Source organism: Geotrypetes seraphini, chromosome 1 (assembly GCF_902459505.1).
Source record: "Geotrypetes seraphini chromosome 1, aGeoSer1.1, whole genome shotgun sequence".
In the NCBI taxonomy this organism is placed as follows: Eukaryota; Metazoa; Chordata; class Amphibia; order Gymnophiona; family Dermophiidae; genus Geotrypetes; species Geotrypetes seraphini.
Genome location: NC_047084.1, coordinates 29,002,244 through 29,022,428, shown reverse-complemented (window position 1 = coordinate 29,022,428; position 20,185 = coordinate 29,002,244). Strand labels below are relative to the sequence as shown.

The window sequence follows — 20,185 nt, the reverse complement described above, 5'->3', positions numbered from 1 at the left end:
GTAGCATATTCTCACATGTGGGTGACGTCATCCACGGAGCCCCGATGCAGACAGCCTTGCAAACAGACTTGCTTGTAAAACTTTTAGAAAGTTTGCGACTGCCACACTGCGCATGCACGAGTGCCTTCCCGCCCGACGTAGGGCGCTCGTCTTCTCAGCTCTCAGTTTTCCGTGGAGCCGACAAGCCACTCGTTTCGACACTCTGCGCTAGACTTAGTTTTACTTGTGCCTTCTTTCACTGCGGCTCATGTATTTTATTTACAGGGTCACTGTGTTTATTTGCGCTTTTCATTAAAAAAAAAAAATTAGTTTTTTTCTTATTTTCTTTGTGTCATGGTGGGGCCTACTCGCAGTTTTAGCCTGTGGGTTTTGATTTTGCTGCACCTGTGTTTCATTCCAGTCCCGGCCAGTAACAGGGTTACAAAGTGTAGCCTGACCACATTTGGAGTCAGGCGCCTGCTGTGCTACACTTACCAATTGAAATCGTCGAGTCCAGAAATGGATTGGCCTTTGCCTAAGAGCTTGAATCCCATTCCTGCCCAACCTCGACTCCAGCACAGTTTTCTCCGGGGTCAAAATCTTCAACTTCGACCTCGATTAAACCTTCCTCGATGAGGAAGTCTTCGTCTTCGGGGAGCTCAGCTAACTCTTCTCCTGGGGCACCGTTATCTTTGGTGTCTTCATCAGGAACGATTTCTAAAGCCAATCCTTATTGACATACCACCTCTAGAACCAGTGGGTCCAGTGAGTCCGAGGATCTCCAGGACATGTGTCTCAAAATCGAGGCAACACTCTTCCTTGAGGTCATCTTCCTCGGAGTCTATAGCCACACCAATTGTACCAGCTCCAGTGGTCTCGGTGCCCTCTTTGCAGAGTATGTTGGAAGTTATTCTGCATCAGGAGTTTGGTAACATGCTTGCCAAATTAACTCCTGCCTCAATCCTGCTTCCTGCAGGCCAGCCTGAGCACTCAGTAGTAATGCAAGGAGTCGAGTCCTTGAGAGTGCCTCGAGAAAATCCAACATACTCTTTATACTTCTGAGTACAAGGTAAGTACCCATGCTATACAAAATTTAGGAGTCACACCAGCTCGGAAGGTACTCTCTTCACAGGTATGGAGGGCTATGTATATTAATGCACACAGCTTGGGCAATAAAATTCTAGAACTGGAAACTGAAATAATGAACGCCGACCTGGACGTCGTGGCAATATCCGAGACCTGGTTCATGGACTCGCACGGGTGGGATATGGTTATACCAGGCTACAACCTACTTCGTCGTGACAGAGAGGGCAAGTTAGGAGGAGGGGTAGCACTATACATTAAGGAAAATATCAAAACTACCAGAATCACGGATGTTAGATACACCGGGGAATCCCTCTGGGTAAACCTGGCCAGAGGGAACGATAAATGCCTGTACCTTGGTGTGGTATATAGACCTCCAAGACAACAAGAAGACAAAGATATGGAATTAATCTATGACATAGAGAACATCACTTTGCGTGGAGACACAGTACTGTTAGGGGACTTCAACATGCCTGATGCAGATTGGAACACACTCTCTGCGACTACATGTGGCAGCAAAAGAATATTATCCTCTATAAAGAGTGCTCGACTCAAACAACTGGTATTGGAGCCCACTAGAGACCAGGCGTTACTGGACCTGGTACTCACCAACGGAGACAGCGTCTCTGAGGTCTCTGTGGGTGATACGCTGGCCTCCAGTGACCATAACATGATATGGCTTAACCTCAAGAAAGGGTTCCCTAGATCAAACACAGCGACAAGGGTCCTCAACTTTAGAGGCACAGACTTCGACAGCATGGGAGCGTTTGTCCATCGGGAGCTGCACAACCAAGCAAAAACAAACAATGTGGAGGCTATGTGGTCAACTATGAAATCCACCCTGCATGAAGCAACAAGTCGCTATATAAAAACAGTAAGCAAAAGTCGGAGAAACAAAAGACCCCAGTGGTTCAGTACTGAAATTTCAGATCTCGTCAAAAGAGAAGAAAAAAGCGTTTATTGCCTACAAACACTTAGGAAAGCGAGAGGCGAAAGAAGACTATCTGGACAGGTCTAAAGCTGTCAAAAAAGCAGTCAGAGAGGCCAAGCTCCGAGTAGAAGAGAATCTAGCACGGAACATTAAGAAAGGGGATAAATCTTTCTTTAGGTATGTTTGGGACAGTCTTTGTCTGGTTTATTCTCAGAGACCTGACTGATATGTGTGGCCCTACTGCATAGCCCTCCAAGTCATTTGAACACACAAGCCCCTCCACCACTACAAGGTAGTGTCCCTTCAGAGGAGAGAACAGGACTTCTGATGTGATAGTCCTCCAGAATTTATTTGAGATTTAGAATTCAACTTCATCCCCATTAGGCTCATTTTCTTTTCTTTTTTTTTTTTTTTAATTCTTTATTCGTTTTCAAATTGAACAGCAAGTGCACAAAAAAATATATTATACAAATTATTCCACAATAGCACATTAATATCTACCACATAAAAATCTAGTGATGCAATAACCCCCCCTAACCACCCATCCTTTATCACATTTTCAATAGGAATATACACATATTATATAGCATATTATAACATTATGTAAAATTATTCCCAAGTCCCTCCCTCCTTTAATGTGCTAAAAAAGAAAAGGAAAAGAGAAGAATTGATGACTATTCACCACAATATTTTGCCAATGGGCCCCATATTTTTATAAAGTTAGTATATGTCCCTCTTTGTACTGCTATTGCTCGTTCCATTTTAAATATATGGCATAATGAATTCCACCAAAATGTGTAACTAAGGTTTCTGTGATTTTTCCAATTATTGGTTATATGTTGGATGGCAACCCTTGTCATAACTAATAAAAGCTTGTTGTTATATGATGATATTTGATTCTTTTTTTCTCATCATCATGCCAAATAACACTGTATCGTAAGAAAGTGCAACACGATTTTCCAATAATGAGTTTACTTGAGACCAGATTGAATTCCAAAATATCTTAATATAGGGACAATAATAAAGTAGATGATCTAATGTCCCAGGTTCCAGATTACAGTGCCATCATTTATTGGACTTAGAACTATCTAGTTTTTGTAAACGAACAGGGGTCCAAAACACTCTATGTAACAAAAAGAACCAAGTTTGTCTCATAGATGCTGACACTGTACATCTCATTCTAAAAGACGGCTCATTTTCTTTTCAGTTTCAGGCTATCTTGGCAGGGAAGAAGTTCATAAAATATATTTTTTTTTCTGCCATAAACAGTTGGGTGTCTATCTACCTATTGCAGTACCACTAGCTTTATTATCCCCTTTTTCTTGTTGAAGGTAACTTGTGGATTTCAGTATCCTTCTTGTCCTTGGAGAAAATGCAGTTACTTACCTGTAGTAGGTGTTCTCTAAGGACAGCAAGATATAATTTCTCACATATTTTCCTACCTCAGTGAGGAATTGTACTCTAATGAAGCTTATAATGGACTAACATTGTCACACACAAAGCAGCAGGGAGGAAGAGGTTCATAAACTGTTCTTCAGTGCTGGTTAAAAGTTCCTGTATGGCTCTGTCAGATGACATTGATGACATGTGAGGATTTATATCCTACTCTCCTTGGAGAATACAGCTGTATGCAAGTGATTGTGTTAGTAACTATGCTTTTTCTTTACCAGGAAGTTTCTTCCTTCTTCTCTGTACTCAGCTCTTTCAGAACTATGACTGGAATCTGTCACCATGAGTCTTAATTCATAATTACACAAGTTTGGGTTTTTTTTTTTTCCAATTGTATATCCCATACTTCCCCATAAACATACTTAATCTAGTCATTGCTTTGACCTTTCTCAGTCAGGTGCTATGTATCAGATCTCTCTTATAAAATTCAGAAATCATGAGCTCTGATTCTGGCCACCAGATGTCACCCTTAGGCAATGGAAGAAAAAAATAACAGGAGGCAAAAAAAACTTGTCAATATTTATTGGGATTTAACCAGGTAGGAGTGGCTTCTGCCTGGTTAATTCTTATTGACTGTGTTCCAACATGATATTCAAGGACACTTAACCAGATAATGCTGCTGAATATCATGTCTGAGTACTACGATGCTATCCACTACTAGTACTTCTACTACTTAAATCATTTCTATAGCACTGCCAGATGTATACGGTGCTGTACATTAAACATGTAAGAGACATTCTTTAGCACTCTCCAGACCAGTAGAGGTTAATCTTTACAAATGGGTATATATCCAATCATGACCAGCAGGTGGAGACTGAAAACAAAACTTTGGGACAGTATATACTATCCTCCCTTCTCTATTTCCCTCAGTCTTCTTTCAGACTCCAGCAGGTGTTGATGTGATCTGTACCCATCTCCCTTGGTAGGGCTGTTGGAACTTGTTTAGGGGGTTTATTGTCCCTGTTTTTGGCCGGACGGAGCTTGGGCGGACCCTGTTTGGGGGTTCGTCCGACCTCGGGGGTGTCAAACCCGGCGGGTCTCGAGCGGGGTCCCTCCCCCCACTTCCTCCACCTCCCCACATTTTTTTAGAGGAGCCTCAGCAGTAAGCCTTGCCCCCTAAATCAAGCAAGGCATATTGCTTCGAGAGCCTGTGGAGTCTGTTCTGTAAAAAAAAAAAAAAAAAAAAAAATCCTGAGGTAGTGCTGGTCTGGAGGGTTGTTTCCCTTTAAGAAAACTGTATTTTACTGTATTTTTTCAACTAACCGGCACTTTTTTACAGCTAGGTCGCGTATGGAGCAATGAGCACTTCTAAAGGGAAAAAGTGCTCATTGTGCTCCAGACGCGAGGCACTCGCGGCCGGCCTGTGCAAGCGGTGTTCAGGCCGGTGCAGTGGAGGAGCTCTGTCGGCAGCGGCTGCAGGCGCCCAGAGCTCCCCGCTGATGGTGCCTCGCGAGTCGGCAGGGAGCAGTGGGGAAGCCCGGTCTTCTCCATCCGCCCACGGAGGGATTCCCCGAGCCGCCGACGGTCGGGTTTTTGAGGATTCCCTCTCAGCTGATTTTTTGACAGCTGATGCCGGCTTGCCTGCTTTAGCGGCTGAGACTGTTCAGGTCTCTCAGCCGCTACAGGCTATGGAGGGAGCTTTTTTGGCGGGAAAGTCGCCATCTTCTCTGTCTGGCCCCTCCATTTTGTCTTCCACCTCAGGTGACCTTCCCCCTGTTTTGTCTATGCAGGGGCAGGTTTCTGCTGGGTCCCCTGCTGTGGCAGGGAGTCCCTTGGGACCCTCGGGGGGTTTTTCTCCTGATTTATTTTTTTCCTTATGCAGAGCCTATTTTCAGGCGTCTGGGGGTCCCGGTTGCGCCCAGGGGGTTTCGGGGGGTGGGGTTTCCTCCGCGCTCCCTGCGGCTTTGCCTCTCTCGTCTGGTGTGGCGTCCCCTCCGCCGCCTCCCTTGTCCAAGTGTCCGCGGGTTTCGTGGGACGAGGATTTGTGGTCGGAGGAACGTGTCGGTCTGGAGGAGGACCTGGACCCTTCTGAGGAATTCCAGGACCCTCTGGAGGGGACGGAAGCTGGCGGCGGGTTGTCGGGTTTCCCGTTCGTCGGTGAAGAGGCGTCCGTGGTGCGCCTTTTTCAGAGAGATGAGCTGCCTGACCTTATTCAACAGGTTTCTTCGGTTTTGCGTTTTGAGGACGCGCCGCCGGAGACTCCGCGTGTGGGGGACCCTCTGTTACGGGGGATCCGTTCCGTTTCCCGCTCTTTTCCTATGCATCAGGATATTCGGGATATTATTCTGGAGCAGTGGAAAACGCCGGAGACGCCGTTTCGGCTAGTGCGCAGCATGGCTCGCCTGTATCCCATTCCAGAAGGGGATCGGGCTACGTTAGCTTCGCCAGTCGTTGATGCGGTGGTCTCGGCAATTTCCAAGCGGCATACCGTGCCTGTTGAGGGCGGTTCTGCCTTGCAGGACTCCGAGGAGCGCAAGTTGGAGAACATACTTAAGCAAAATTTTCAGGTCTCTGCCTTTGGGGTCCAGGCGGCTATTTGTGGGGGACTGGTCGCTCGCGCCGTGTTTCGGTGGGCGGAGCGTGTCTTGGATCGGGAGTCTGATGACTGGTCTCTGGTGGATCAGGAGGTAGCGAAGATTGAGATGGCTGCCTCATTCCTCTCAGATGCTCTATATGACTTGGTGCGGATCTCGGCTAAGTCTATGGCTTTTGGCGTGGCCGCGAGGCGTGTGTTGTGGCTGCGCGCTTGGGCGGCGGATGCTGCGTCCAAAGCTAAGTTTACTAAATTTCCCTTTCGGGGGTCGTTTTTATTTGGAGAGGACTTGGATAAGTTGATTCAGACTCTGTCGGACTCGAAAGTTCCCCGTCTGCCGGAGGACCGTGCCCCCCCTGCGTCTTGGGGTGGTGCGGCCCGGGGGCGTTTGCGGGAATTTCGCAAGTATCGCCCTGGGCGTGGGGCTGCTTCTTTCCAGTCTCCGGGGTTTTCCCGGGGTCGGTTCTTCCAGCGCATGCAGCCCTTTCGGGGGGCCCTTTCGGGGGGCAGGGAATCCCTCCGCCGGTTCCCCCGCTTCCCGTCCTGCACAATGACGCCTTGCCGGCGCCCCCTTTGGTTCCGGTGGGGGCCCGGCTGCGCGACTTTTTCCCCAAATGGGCCGAGATCAGTGGGTCCTGGAGGTGGTGCGGGACGGTTATGCCCTGGAGTTCGCCCGCTCTCTGCCGGACTTTTTCCTCGCTTCTCAATGTCAGACTCCTGGGAAGACGCAGGCTTTTCGCCAGATCCTTCAGCGCTTGCTAGATCTCAGGGCAGTTGTTCCAGTGCCCCCTCCGGAGTGGGGCACGGGCAGGTACTCCATTTACTTTGTGGTGCCCAAGAAGGAGGGGACTTTTCGGCCCATCCTCGATTTGAAAGGGGTCAACAGGGCTCTCAAGATTCCCTCTTTCCGTATGGAAACTCTGCGGTCGGTCATTCTGGCGGTTCAGCCGGGGGAGTTTCTCACTTCTCTCGATCTGACGGAGGCCTACTTACATGTTCCCATTCGGGCCTCTCATCAGCGTTTCCTGCGCTTTGCGATCTTGGGTCGGCACTATCAGTTCTGTGCGCTTCCCTTTGGGCTGGCCACGGCTCCCCGGACGTTCACCAAGGTGATGGTGGTCGTCGCGGCAGCCTTGCGGTCGGAGGGCATCCTGGTACACCCCTACCTGGACGACTGGTTAATTCGGGCAAAGTCGTTGCAGGAAAGCTCCCGGGTTACGGCTCGGGTGGTGGAGTTTCTCCGGTCGCTGGGCTGGGTGGTCAACCTTTCCAAGAGCCGGTTGGTCCCGGCTCAGCGTCTGGAGTACCTTGGGGTGCTGTTCGACACCTCCTTGGGGAAGGTCTTCTTCCCAGAGGCCCGGGTGAGCAAATTGCAATCTCAGATTCGCCTGCTTTTGGCGTCCCGGTGTCCTCGGGCGCGAGATTTCCTCCAGGTCTTGGGGTCGATGGCGGCGTCCCTGGACGTGGTGAGGTGGGCGCGGGCCCACATGCGTCCTCTCCAGTATGCTCTGCTCCGGAGGTGGTCTCCCCAGAGGCACGGGATGGATGTTCCGGTTCCCCTGCGAGGCTTGGCGCGCTGCAGTCTGCGTTGGTGGCTCCAGACCCCTCACCTAGTTCAGGGGGTGGGTCTGGATCTTCCGCAGTGGACGGTGCTCCTTACGGATGCGAGTCTCCTGGGTTGGGGGCTCAGTGTCTGGGTCACTCAGCTCAGGGTACCTGGTCCGCGGAGGAGGCCTCCTGGTCGATCAACGTGTTGGAGACCAGAGCGGTCCGGCTGGCGCTGTTGGCTTTCCACTCCCTTTTGTTGGGCAAGTCGGTCAGAGTCCTGTCGGACAATGCCACGGCGGTGGCTTATGTCAATCGTCAGGGGGGCACCAAGAGCACTCAGGTGGCGCAGGAGGCGGCTCGGCTCATGGTTTGGGCGGAGTCACATCTTCTGGACCTCTCGGCCTCTCACATTACCGGGGTAGAAAATGTTCAGGCGGACTTCCTCAGTCGTCACTTCTTGGATCCAGGAGAGTGGTGTCTCGGCGCCGTGGCGTTTCAGTTGATAGTGCAGGCTTGGGGGCAGCCCCTGATGGATCTGATGGCCACAAGTGGCAACGCCAAAGTGCCCCGCTTCTTCAGTCATCGCAGGGACGGTCTGGCCGAGGGTCTGGATGCTCTGGTCCAACCGTGGCCAACGGAGGGGCTGTTGTATGTGTTCCCTCCTTGGCCATTAGTGGGCAGAGTACTGCTTCGCATTGTTCGCCATCCGGGGCTGGTGGTTTTGGTTGCTCCGGATTGGCCTCGTCGTCCGTGGTATGCGGATCTGGTGAGGCATCTGGTGGCGGATCCTCTTCCTCTGCCTCTCGTGTGCGATCTTCTGACGCAGGGTCCCATTCCCATGTTCGACCCGTCTCCCTTTTGTCTTACGGCTTGGCTCTTGAAAGGGGCCGCCTTAGTAAGAAGGGATATTCAGATAAGGTGATCTCTACACTTTTGGGGTCCCGGAGGCTTTCTACCTCTCGGGCTTATGTGCGGGTTTGGAGTCTTTTTGAGGAATGGTGCCGGGCGCGGGGAGTGGTCTCTTTTCGCGCTTCCCTGCCTAACATTCTAGAGTTCTTGCAGGATGGCCTGGATAGAGGCCTGGCTTGGTCTTCTCTCCGGGTTCAACTGGCGGCACTGTCGGTTTTTCGGGGGCTGGTGACAGGTCAGCGTTTGTCGGCCATTCCTGATGTAATTTGCTTTCTTCGGGCGGCCAAGTTGCTCAGGCCTCCCATTCGGCCCTCGATTCCCTCTTGGGATCTCAATCTGGTTCTCTCGGTTTTGGTGCGCCCGCCTTTCGAGCCGTTGGATGGCTGTTCTTTGAAGGACCTTACGCTGAAGTCGGTCTTTTTGGTGGCCATTACTTCCGCTAGGCGGGTTTCTGAGCTACAGGCTTTCTCTTGTAGGGCTCCCTTCTTGGAATTTTCGAGGGAGCGGGTTGTTTTGCGGCCTGTTCCTTCTTTTCTGCCGAAAGTAGTTTCTCCTTTTCATGTCAATCAATCGGTGGTCCTCCCGGTCTTGGGTAGTCGGGAGGGCTCTTCTGAGCAACGGCAGCTGCGCAAGTTGGATGTCGGTCGGGTCCTCCGCGCTTATGTGCAGCGGACCCGGGAATTTCGGAGCTCCGATCATCTCTTTGTTCTTCTGGCGGGTCCTCGTCGGGGGGCTTGCGCTTCTAAGGCTACTATTGCGCGCTGGATCAAGGAGACGATTGCTTCCGCTTATCTTCTGAGTCAGAAACCGGTTCCGGAGTTTCTCAAGGCTCATTCCACTCGGGGTCAGGCGGCTTCTTGGGCTGAGTCGTCGCTCGTGCCTCCGGTGGATATTTGTAAGGCTGCGGTTTGGTCCTCCTTGCATTCATTTGTTAGACATTATCGGGTAGATGTTCAGGCGCGTCGGGACGCGGTGTTCGGTGAGCGTGTTCTGGTATCGGCCCTTCGGGGGTCCCGCCCGTGAGAGGGACTGCTTTGGTACGTCCCATTTGTAAAGATTAACCTCTACTGGTCTGGAGAGTGCTAAACAAGGAGAAATTAGGTTCTTACCTGCTAATTTACTTTCTTTTAGCTTCTCCAGACCAGTAGAGGTCCCCACTCTGTCTGTTGTTGTTGTTGTTGGGGCTGTTTCGCGGGCAGTTTTTGTTTTTTGCTGCGGGTTCTAGTATTTTTCTAGGGCCGGGGAGAATTAAAGAACAGCGGCTGTGGTTCGGCTGGCTTAGCTGGCGAGCTGTGGGGACATTTTCCTTCGGGTATTTCTCCTCTGCATTTTCCAACAGCATTTGGGTATGTTATTTGTTACTCCTGTTCGGAGTATTGTTTTCTTTCTGTTTTCCAGTTCTTGGTTCTGCTTGGCTATTCGGCAGACTGAGGGAAATAGAGAAGGGAGGATAGTATATACTGTCCCAAAGTTTTGTTTTCAGTCTCCACCTGCTGGTCATGATTGGATATATACCCATTTGTAAAGATTAACCTCTACTGGTCTGGAGAAGCTAAAAGAAAGTAAATTAGCAGGTAAGAACCTAATTTCTCCATCCTTCTCAATAGAGCTTATAAGCTAATAAAAACAGACAAACAAGACAAATTAGGGTTTATGGAATTGCTTACAGAGGGAATGATAAAACAGATATGGGTACTTTACAAGTGAGTAGCTGTTAGGAGTTAAAAGCAGCCTCGAAAAAGTGGGCTTTTAGTCTAGGTTTGCCAGAGACTGAGCTTGACGTACTGACTCAGGCAGACTGTTTCAGGCATATGGTGCAGCAAGATAGAAGGAATTGAGTCTGGAGTTGCCATTAGAGGAGAAGGGTACAGATAAAGAGAAATGTACCCAATGAACAGAGTTCCCTGTGAGAAATGTAGAAGAGATACTTACTGAGTGGCTGCAGAGTGAATCTACTTGTAGGTTAATAAGAGGCGTTTCAACTACAATATATTGGAAATGGATAGGGAACAGAGGAGGGGGCTAATGTGAACATAGAAACACTGTTGGAATATCCATTTAGGGCCAGGGTGGTGCAGGGGCATAGCAGAGACAGAATGCTTAATACCCATATCTAAATGAACCTTCAGCAAAGCAGAAATCTATTAGGCCAAGCAACCTGACTTTAACAATGGCCAATCCAGGTCACAAATACCTTGTAAGTAGTACAGAATTCCTTAACAAAATGCTAGAAATCTTTTTTATTACCAAATAAGGACATAAGAATAGCCATACTGGTCCATCTAGCCCAGTTTCCTGTTTCCAGTGGTGACCAATACAGGTCACAGTATCTGGCAGAAACCCAAATAGTAGTACAGAAAGTTTTTATTAGAACCAGTACCTGAATGTACAGTGTATATAAGTCAGGTTAAAAATATATATATATATATACATATATTTTTTTCAGAAACAACTCAAAACCTTTTTCAATCTGTCATGGATTTAATTTCCCCTGCTGAATCAGAAGAGGCTTCTGTTCAAGACATCTTAACTTTTCAAGCACAGATAGAAGAAACTGAAGTAACTGAATTACCTCTTCAACATGAAAAAGTAACTGAGCTGGAGGGCTTGCTTGATTCATGGAGTGGCAATCTCAAGGTAAACTGAGTAAACTTTAGTTAGAGTATATGGAAATATTTTCATTCAGTATTTCTAAAATTCCTTCAGATTTGCTTACCCTCATCATATATTTCTACCTTTTCAAACAATCTATGTTGGGGATAGGGGTTCTCCTCCCACCGCACCTCCTTCTCTTCTCACTTTCCACCACATCTCACCCAGGTTCAGTCATCTTTCTTCCACAGGTGTCCCCTCTCCTTCAGGCTCTCTCACTGTTCTCTCAAATGTTCCCTCCTTTTATCCACATTTTTTCCTCTTTAGTCCTCTAACTTTCCTTCCAGCTCTGCTTGGAAACAAAGATGCCTCTTCCCTCACTAAGTGTAGTCCTCTCCTCCTACAGTCATTCCCACAGCCCTTTGACTTTCCTGTACTTCAATCTTTCACTTCCCTGCAAATCAGTTGTCTATCTTGCCTTCCAAGTCTTCTCCAAAAGGGACCAAAGCTACTTTCTTATACTCCTGATGGAAACACTTCCTACTCCTATACCTAAGTTGAAGTGAAAGCTGCTTTCACTTGCTCAGTAGCAGAGAAGACTACTTGTCCCAGGCATATGGAAATTGTATTTTTAGAACTCAGCTGTTCATTATTGTGGAAGGGAGAGGGCATAATGAATATGTTGGTCAATATTTAACCCATGACAGTCTGCATTTTTTAAACACCAGCTGCTAATGGCATTTTATACCTGGATATCTACCTTCAAACCTTACCTAGATTCCAACGCTGAATATCCGAGTATGTCTGGCTACCAGGCTGGGTAATAGCCAATATTCAGTCCAGTACCCTGGTAAATGCCCAGATAAAGCCTTTTTGCTACCTGGTTAAGGAAATTTCCTAACCAGTTAAATCACTTCTGAGTATTAACCCTAAGGGTGGCATAGTGTCTAGAGCAGGGGTCTGCAACCTTTAAGACATAAAGAGCCACTTGGACCCGTTTTCGAAAAGAAAAAAAAACTTGGAGCCGCAAAACCATTATAAAACAAATCTAACACTGCATATATTGTTTCTTATCTTAATGCTATATACAGGATCACTAAATTGAAAATAAAATCATTTTTCCTACCTTTGCTATTTGGTGATTTCATGAGTCTCTGGTTGCACTTTCTTCTTCTGACTGTGCATCCAATCTTTCTTCCTTTCTTTCAGCCTCCTGTATGTTTCCTCTCCTCCAGACCTCATTCTCTCCCCCAACTTTTTCTTTCTGTCTCCCTGTTCCCCCTTCTTTCTGTCTCCGTGCCCTCCCCCAAGCCACTCGGTTTGCTGCCACCGCAATCGGGGAACAGCCCCCAAGCCACCGCCGTCCCAAGCTTTCCCTGCAGAAGTGTTGCGCTGACCAGCATTCCGCTCCCTGACGTCAATTCTGACGTAGGAGAGGAAGTTCCGGGCCAACAAGGCATTTCTCCTCATTCCATCCAGCCTGAGCCCCATCTCTCCTTGATCCAGCATTTCCCTTCTGTGTCTGTCAGAATTACCATTCCACCTATTTTCCAGCATCACCCTTCTTTGTGTCCATCTCACCTATATCCCTATCTCACCACTTTTTCAGAATCTTCATTTGTCTCTGTCCTTATCTTTACGCCATGTTCACCATTTGCCCTTTCAATGTCTTTATCTCCCCCCACACACTTTTTCAGCATTACTTCTGTCTCTATTTCACCTCCTCTTCATGTCCCCTCTGTATCTCTATCCTTATTCAGTAGGTCCTGCTTACCCTTTCTCTTCTTTGTGTCACTATCTCCATTTTCAGCTTTCCCCCCTTTTCCTTTGTTAATGCACCCTGTAGCCAGAATCTTTCTACCCTCCCTCCACTCCGGCCCAGCCCAGTATGAAATATTTCCTTTTGTTTCCCTCCCCTCTCTCTTCTCCTCCCTCACCCACGAGTCCTGCATCTGGCCCTCTCCCTTCTACCTGCACCTGGCAACACCCCCCTGCTCCGCGGCTCTCTTCAGCAACTCGTCAGCAGCGGTGATCAAGACAAGCTGCCGACATCGAGGCCTTCCCTCTACGAGTCCCGCCTTTGTGGAAAAAGGAAGTTGAAACAAGCGGGACTCGCAGAGGGTAGGCCCCGACGTCAGAAGCTGCTGCTGAGTTGCCGAAGAGAGCCGCGGAGCAGGGGATGTGGCCGGAAGCAGGTAGAAGGGAGAGGGAGATAGGAAGGCTGTAGATCTCCGGAGCATGACATCGACCCCGGCCAGGATGATTTCTTTTTCAGGCGTGCATCTTACAAGTCCGGCGTCGCGGCGGGAAATAGCCATGCTGAGTGAGCTCAGCACGTACACAGATGAAAGCCTTGCTTGCTGATTGGTCCGGCGGCACGGCGGGACGGGGCCGCCGGACCAATCAGCAAGCAAGGCTTTCATCTGTGTATGTGCTGAGCTCACTGCTCAGCGTGGCTATTTCCCGCCGCGACGCCGGACTTGTAACTGCATGCCTGCGTGACACACTACCGGAGCCGCAGCAAAGGTGGAAAAGAGCCGCATGCGGCTCTGGAGCCGCAGGTTGCCGACCCCCGGTCTAGAGCAACAGCCTCAGCATTCTGAGGTTGTGGGTTCAAGTCCCATGCTTCTCCTTGTGACCCTGGGCAAGTCACTTGATCCTCCATTGCTCCAGGTATGTTAGGTAGAGTGTGAGCCCACCGGGACAGATAGGGAAAATGCTTGAGTACCTGATTGAAAACTGCTTAGATAACTTTGATAGGCAGTATTAAAATACATAAAATAAATGAAAAATAAATAAATGAAAATTCTTTAGCACTCTCCAGACCAGTAGAGGTTAATCTTTACGAATGGGTATATATCCAATCATGACCAGCAGGTGGAGACTGAAAACAAAACTTTGGGACAGTATATACTATCCTCCCTTCTCTATTTCCCTCAGTCTTCTTTCAGTCTCCAGCAGGTGTTGATGTGATCTGTACCCATCTCCCTTGGTAGGGCTGTTGGAATTTGTTTAGGGGGTTTATTGTCCCTGTTTTTGGCCGGACGGAGCTTGGGCGGACCCTGTTTGGGGGTTCGTCCGACCTCGGGGGTGTCAAATCCGGCGGGTCTCGAGCGGGGTCCCTCCCCCCACTTCCTCCACCTCCCCACATTTTTTTAGAGGAGCCTCAGCAGTAAGCCTTGCCCCCTAAATCAAGCAAGGCATATTGCTTCGAGAGCCTGTGGAGTCTGTTCTGTAAAAAAAAAACCAAAAAAAAAAAAAACCTGAGGTAGTGCTGGTTTGGAGGGTTGTTTCCCTTTAAGAAAACTGTATTTTACTGTATTTTTTCAACTAACCTGCACTTTTTTACAGCTAGGTCGCGTATGGAGCAATGAGCACTTCTAAAGGGAAAAAGTGCTCATTGTGCTCCAGACGCGAGGCACTCGCGGCCGGCCTGTGCAAGCGGTGTTCAGGTCGGTGCGGTGGAGGAGCTCCGTCGGCAGCGGCTGCAGGCGCCCAGAGCTCCCCGCTGATGGTGCCTCGCGAGTCGGCAGGGAGCAGTGGGGAAGCCCGGTCTTCTCCATCCGCCCACGGAGGGATTCCCCGAGCCGCCAACGGTCGGGTTTTTGAGGATTCCCTCTCAGCTGATTTTTTGACAGCTGATGCCGGCTTGCCTGCTTTAGCGGCTGAGACTGTTCAGGTTTCTCAGCCGCTACAGGCTATGGAGGGAGCTTTTTTGGCGGGAAAGTCGCCATCTTCTCTGTCTGGCCCCTCCATTTTGTCTTCCACCTCAGGTGACCTTACCCCTGTTTTGACCATGCAGGGGCAGGTTTCTGCTGGGTCCCCTGCTGTGGCAGGGAGTCCCTTGGGACCCTCAGGGGGTTTTTCTCCTGATTTCTTTTTTTCCTTATGCAGAGCCTATTTTCAGGCGGCTGGGGGTCCCGGTTGCGCCCAGGGGGTTTCGGGGGGTGGGGTTTCCTCCGCGCTCCCTGCGGCTTTGCCTCTCTCGTCTGGTGTGGCGTCCCCTCCGCCGCCTCCCTTGTCCAAGCATCCGCGGGTGTCGTGGGACGAGGATTTGTGGTCGGAGGAACGTGTCGGTCTGGAGGAGGACCTGGACCCTTCTGAGGAATTCCAGGACCCTCTGGAGGGGACGGAAGCTGGCGGCGGGTTGTCGGGTTTCCCGTTCTCCGGTGAAGAGGCGTCCGTGGTGCGCCTTTTTCAGAGAGATGAGCTGCCTGACCTTATTCAACAGGTTTCTTCGGTTTTGCGTTTTGAGGACGCGCCGCCGGAGACTCCGCGTGTGGGGGACCCTCTGTTACGGGGGATCCGTTCCGTTTCCCGCTCTTTTCCTATGCATCAGGATATTCGGGATATTATTCTAGAGCAGTGGAAAACGCCGGAGACGCCGTTTCGGCTGGCGCGCAGCATGGTTCGCCTGTATCCCATTCCAGAAGGGGATCGGGCTACGTTAGCTTCGCCAGTCGTTGATGCGGTGGTCTCGGCAATTTCCAAGCGCCATACCGTGCCTGTTGAGGGTGGTTCTGCCTTGCGGGACTCCGAGGAGCGCAAGTTGGAGAACATTCTTAAGCAAAATTTTCAGGTTTCTGCTTTTGGGGTCCAGGCGGCTATTTGTGGGGGACTGGTCGCTCGCGCCGTGTTTCGGTGGGCGGAGCGTGTCTTGGATCGGGAGTCTGATGACTGGTCTCTGGTGGATCAGGAGGTAGCGAAGATTGAGATGGCTGCCTCATTCCTCTCAGATGCTCTATATGACTTGGTGCGGATCTCGGCTAAGTCTATGGCTTTTGGCGTGGCCACAAGGCGTGTTTTGTGGCTGCGCGCTTGGGCGGCGGATGCTGCGTCCAAAGCTAAGCTTACTAAATTTCCCTTTCGGGGGTCGTTTTTATTTGGGGAGGAATTGGATAAGTTGATTCAGACTCTGTCGGACTCGAAAGTGCCCCGTCTGCCGGAGGACCGTGCCCGCCCTGCGTCTCGGGGTGGTGCGGCCCGGGGGCGTTTGCGGTAATTTCGCAAGTATCGCCCTGGGCGTGGGGCTGCTTCTTTCCAGTCTCCGGGGTTTTCCCGGGGTCGGTTCTTCCAGCGCATGCAGCCCTTTCGGGGGGCCCTTTCGGGGGGCAGGGAATCCCTCCGCCGGTTCCCCCGCTTCCCGTCCTGCACAATGACGCCTTGCCGGCGCCCCCTTTGGTTCCGGTGGGGGCCCGGCTGCGCGACTTTTTCCCCAAATGGGCCGAGATCACGTCCGATCAGTGGGTCCTGGAGGTGGTGCGGGACGGTTATGCCCTGGAGTTCGCCCGCTCTCTGCCGGATTTTTTCCTCGCTTCTCCATGTCAGACTCCTGGGAAGACGCAGGCTTTTCGCCAGACCCTTCAGCGCTTGCTAGATCTCAGGGCAGTTGTTCCAGTGCCCCCTCCGGAGTGGGGCACGGGCAGGTACTCCATTTACTTTGTGGTGCCCAATTGCTTCCTGGAACATCTTGTCAAGGAAAATATGAGAATTCTAAATGGACTACAAGGACTGGCACAAGGTATAGAATTAGAAGGGATGCTGGGAAACAGTGATCACAAAATGATCCACTTCAACCTGGACACAGGGACAAAAAAATCAATCCAGAGTGACGGCCATGGCACTGAACTTCCAAAAAGGGAACTACGAAGGGATGAGAGTCATGGTAAGGAAGAAGATTAGGAAGAGGATAAGCACTGTAAGGATAGTCACTGAGGCACAAAATCTCACGTATCAACAAGGGTTCCCAACAGGAAAAAGAACAAGGAATTAGCATGGCTCACTGTAGCGGTGAAGGAAGTGATCAGAGACAAGAAAACTTTGTTTAAGGAATGGAAAAGCATGAAAACTGGAAAAAGCACAAACATCATCAAAGCAAGTGCCAAAAGAGACTATGAGGAAACACTAGCCAAGGAGGCAAAAAATTTTAAGCCGTTCTTTCGATATATTAAAGGGAAACGACCCACGAAGGAAGCAGTGGGGCAGTTAGATGACCATGGAATAATGGTAAACTGAAAGAGGACAAAGCCATCGCCAACAAACTGAACACATTTTTTGCGTCTGTATTCACCGAAGAAGATATATCCAAAGTACCAGAAGCCAACAGGCTATACACAGGAAATGAAAATGGGGAGGTAGGCTTAAAAACGATAAATCCCCAGGACCGGATGGCATCCACCTGAGGGTAATCAAGGAACTGAAAGGGTTATAGCTGAACTGATTCAACTAATAGCCAATCTGTCAATCAAATCAAGAAGGATTCCAGAAGACTGGAAAGTGACAAATTAGAGGTCTGCACGGGAACGGGGATCCCGCTGGTCCCGCGGGTTCCCCCCCTGGCCCACGGGACTCCCACGGGGATGCCCCCCTGACCCATGGGACTCCCACGGGGATGCCCCCTGGCCCACGGGACTCCCACGGGGATGAAAACAGCCTACCTAAATTCTGGCGATGCAGGCATGCAGCTTACAAGTCCGGCGTCGCGGTGGGAAATAGCCATGCTGAGTAGAGAATGACATGGTGGCGGTTTACCCGCGGGGCGGTGAATGGGTCTTGTCCCCGCAGTGAGGCATGAAGGATCGCGCGGTCCCCATAGCTCACACCCGCCTGCCCAATCGATTCTAGTGTTTAGCCAGCTCTCTCCCTTCTCCTCACCTTAGTTTGTAGATTTTCTTTTTCGGCGACCCGCACGCTATCAAAGAGCCGCTGCTGCTCAGTTTCGATCTTCTGCTCTGACGCAACCGGAAACAGGAAGTTGCAGCAGAGCAGAAGATTGAACACTGAGCAGCCGCGCGTGTGCGGCTCTTTGGGAAAGCGTGCAGGTCGCTGAAAAAGAAAACCTATAAACTAAGGTGAGGAGAAGGGAGAGAGCTGGCTAAACACTAGGATCGATTGGGCAGGCGGGTGGGGGCTGCGAGGACCGTGCGATCAGCCGTGTTCCCGGCTCAGACTGTAAGGAGGGAGTGAAAGGGAAAAGGATTCTGGGCCAAGGTGATGAAAACGGAAAGAAAAACCCACAGCAGGAAAGAAAGGGAAGGACAGGCAGGTGAGCCAGATGCTAGAAGCAGGGGGGGGGGAAGAAAGAGGGAAAAAAGCTAGATGGGGTTGAAAAGAAGAGACACACTGGTATGGAAGAGGAAGATAGGGGAAATCTGGACACAGGAAGGTAACAGAAAGAGGGGAAATTATGTGCATGGGGCATAGGGACAGAGACAAAAAGGGGACATGCCATGGGGATGGTATATGGACACAGGGGGGGGCAATGGCAGATACATAGGGGAGATATTAGAAAAGTATATAAAATCGTACCCGTTTGAGGCTTTTATGTATGCAGCGGTGACGGTGACGGGGCGGTGAATGGGGTTGCAGTGGCGGTGACGGGGCGGTGAATGGGGTGGCAGTGGCGGTGAAGGGAATGACGGTGACGGGGCGGTGCAGAGGATGGTGAGACGGGGACGGGGCGGTGACGGGGACCAATTTTTTCACCGTGTCATTCTCTAATGCTGAGCAGTGAGCTCAGCACGTACACAAATGAAAGCCTTGCTTGCTGATTGGTCCGACGGCCCCGCCCCGCCGAGCCGCCGGACCAATCAGCAAGCAAGGCTTTCATCTGTGTACGTGCTGAGCTCACTGCTCAGCATGGCTATTTCCGCTGCGACGCCGGACTTGTAAGCTGCATGCCTGCATCGCCAGAATTTAGGTAGGCTGTTTTCATCCCCGTGGGAGTCTCGTGCGCTATGGCTCTAAGTCAGGGGTGCCCAACACGTCGATCGCGATCAACCGGTAGTTCAGGAATGCAACGTGAGTCGACCGCAGAGCCCATCCCGGGCTCCGTGATAGACTCGTGTTGCCGTCCCGATCTACCGGGCCTATCAGCCTTCCTCTCCCTGACGTCAAAGACGCCGACGCGGGCATTAGGCTGTTTTTGTCATTTCGGGTGGGGGGTGGCAGCGGCAGCAGCAGCAGCAGCCTGAAAAAGAAATCATCCTGGCCGGGGTCAGTGTCATGCTCCGGAGCTTCTACAGCCTTCCTATCTCCCTCTCCCTTCTACCTGCTTCCGGCCACACCCCCTGCTCCACGGCTCTCTTTGGCAACTCAGCAGCAGCGATCGACACAAGCTTCTGATGTCGGGGCCTACCCTCTGCGAGTCCCGCTTGTTTCAACTTCCTTTTTCCACAAAGGCGGGACTCGTAGAGGGAAGGCCTCGATGTCGGCAGCTTGTCTTGATCACCGCTGCTGACGAGTTGCTGAAGAGAGCCGCGGAGCAGGGGGGTGTTGCCAGGTGCAGGTAGAAGGGAGAGGGCCAGATGCAGGACTCGTGGGTGAGGGAGGAGAAGAGAGAGAGAGAGGGGAGGGAAACAAAAGGAAATATTTCATACTGGGCTGGGCCGGAGTGGAGGGAGGGTGGAAAGATTCTGGCTACCGGGTGCAGTAACAAAGGAAAATGGGGGAAAGCTGAAAATGGAGATAGTGACACAAAGAAGAGAAAGGGTAAGCAGGACCTACTGAATAAGGATAGAGATACAGAGGGGACATGAAGAGGAGGTGAAATAGAGACATAGAAGTAATGCTGAAAAAGTGTGGGAGGGGGGAGATAAAGACATTGAAAGGGCAAATGGTAAACATGGGGTAAAGACAAGGACAGAGACAAATGAAGATTCTGAAAAAGTGGTGAGATAGGGATATAGGTGAGATGGACACAAAGAAGGGTGATGCTGGAAAATAGGTGGAATGGTAATTCTGACAAACACAGAAGGGAAATGCTGGATCAAGGAGAGATGGGGCTCAGGCTGGATGGAATGAGGAGAGAAATGCCTTGTTGGCCCGGAACTTCCTCTCCTACGTCAGAATTGACGTCAGGGAGCGGAATGCTGGTCAGCGCGACGCTTCTGCAGGGAAAGCTTGGGACAGCGGTGGCTTGGGGGCTATTCCCCGATGGCAGTGGCAGCAAACCGAGTGGCTTGGGGGAGGGCACGGAGAAAGAAAGAAAGGGGGCAGACAGGGAGACAGAAAGAAGGGGGAACAGGGAGACAGAAAGAAAAAGTTGGGGGAGAGAATGAGGTCTGGAGGAGAGGAAACATACAGGAGGCTGAAAGAAAGGAGGAAAGATTGGATGCACATTCAGAAGAAGAAAGTGCAACCAGAGACTTATGAAATCACCA

At 50.5% G+C, this 20,185-nt stretch overlaps 1 protein-coding gene across 1 annotated transcript in view; it reads left to right on the top strand.

Annotated features, from left to right (window-relative positions):
• Window positions 1–20,185, top strand: part of POC5 (POC5 centriolar protein) — a 201,582-nt gene that overhangs the window by 67,610 nt on the left and 113,787 nt on the right. Inside the window, exon 5 of the mRNA XM_033929309.1 lies at window positions 10,879–11,069. Coding sequence (XP_033785200.1) covers window positions 10,879–11,069 — 191 coding nt within the window. The remainder of the gene's footprint in view (window positions 1–10,878; window positions 11,070–20,185) is intronic.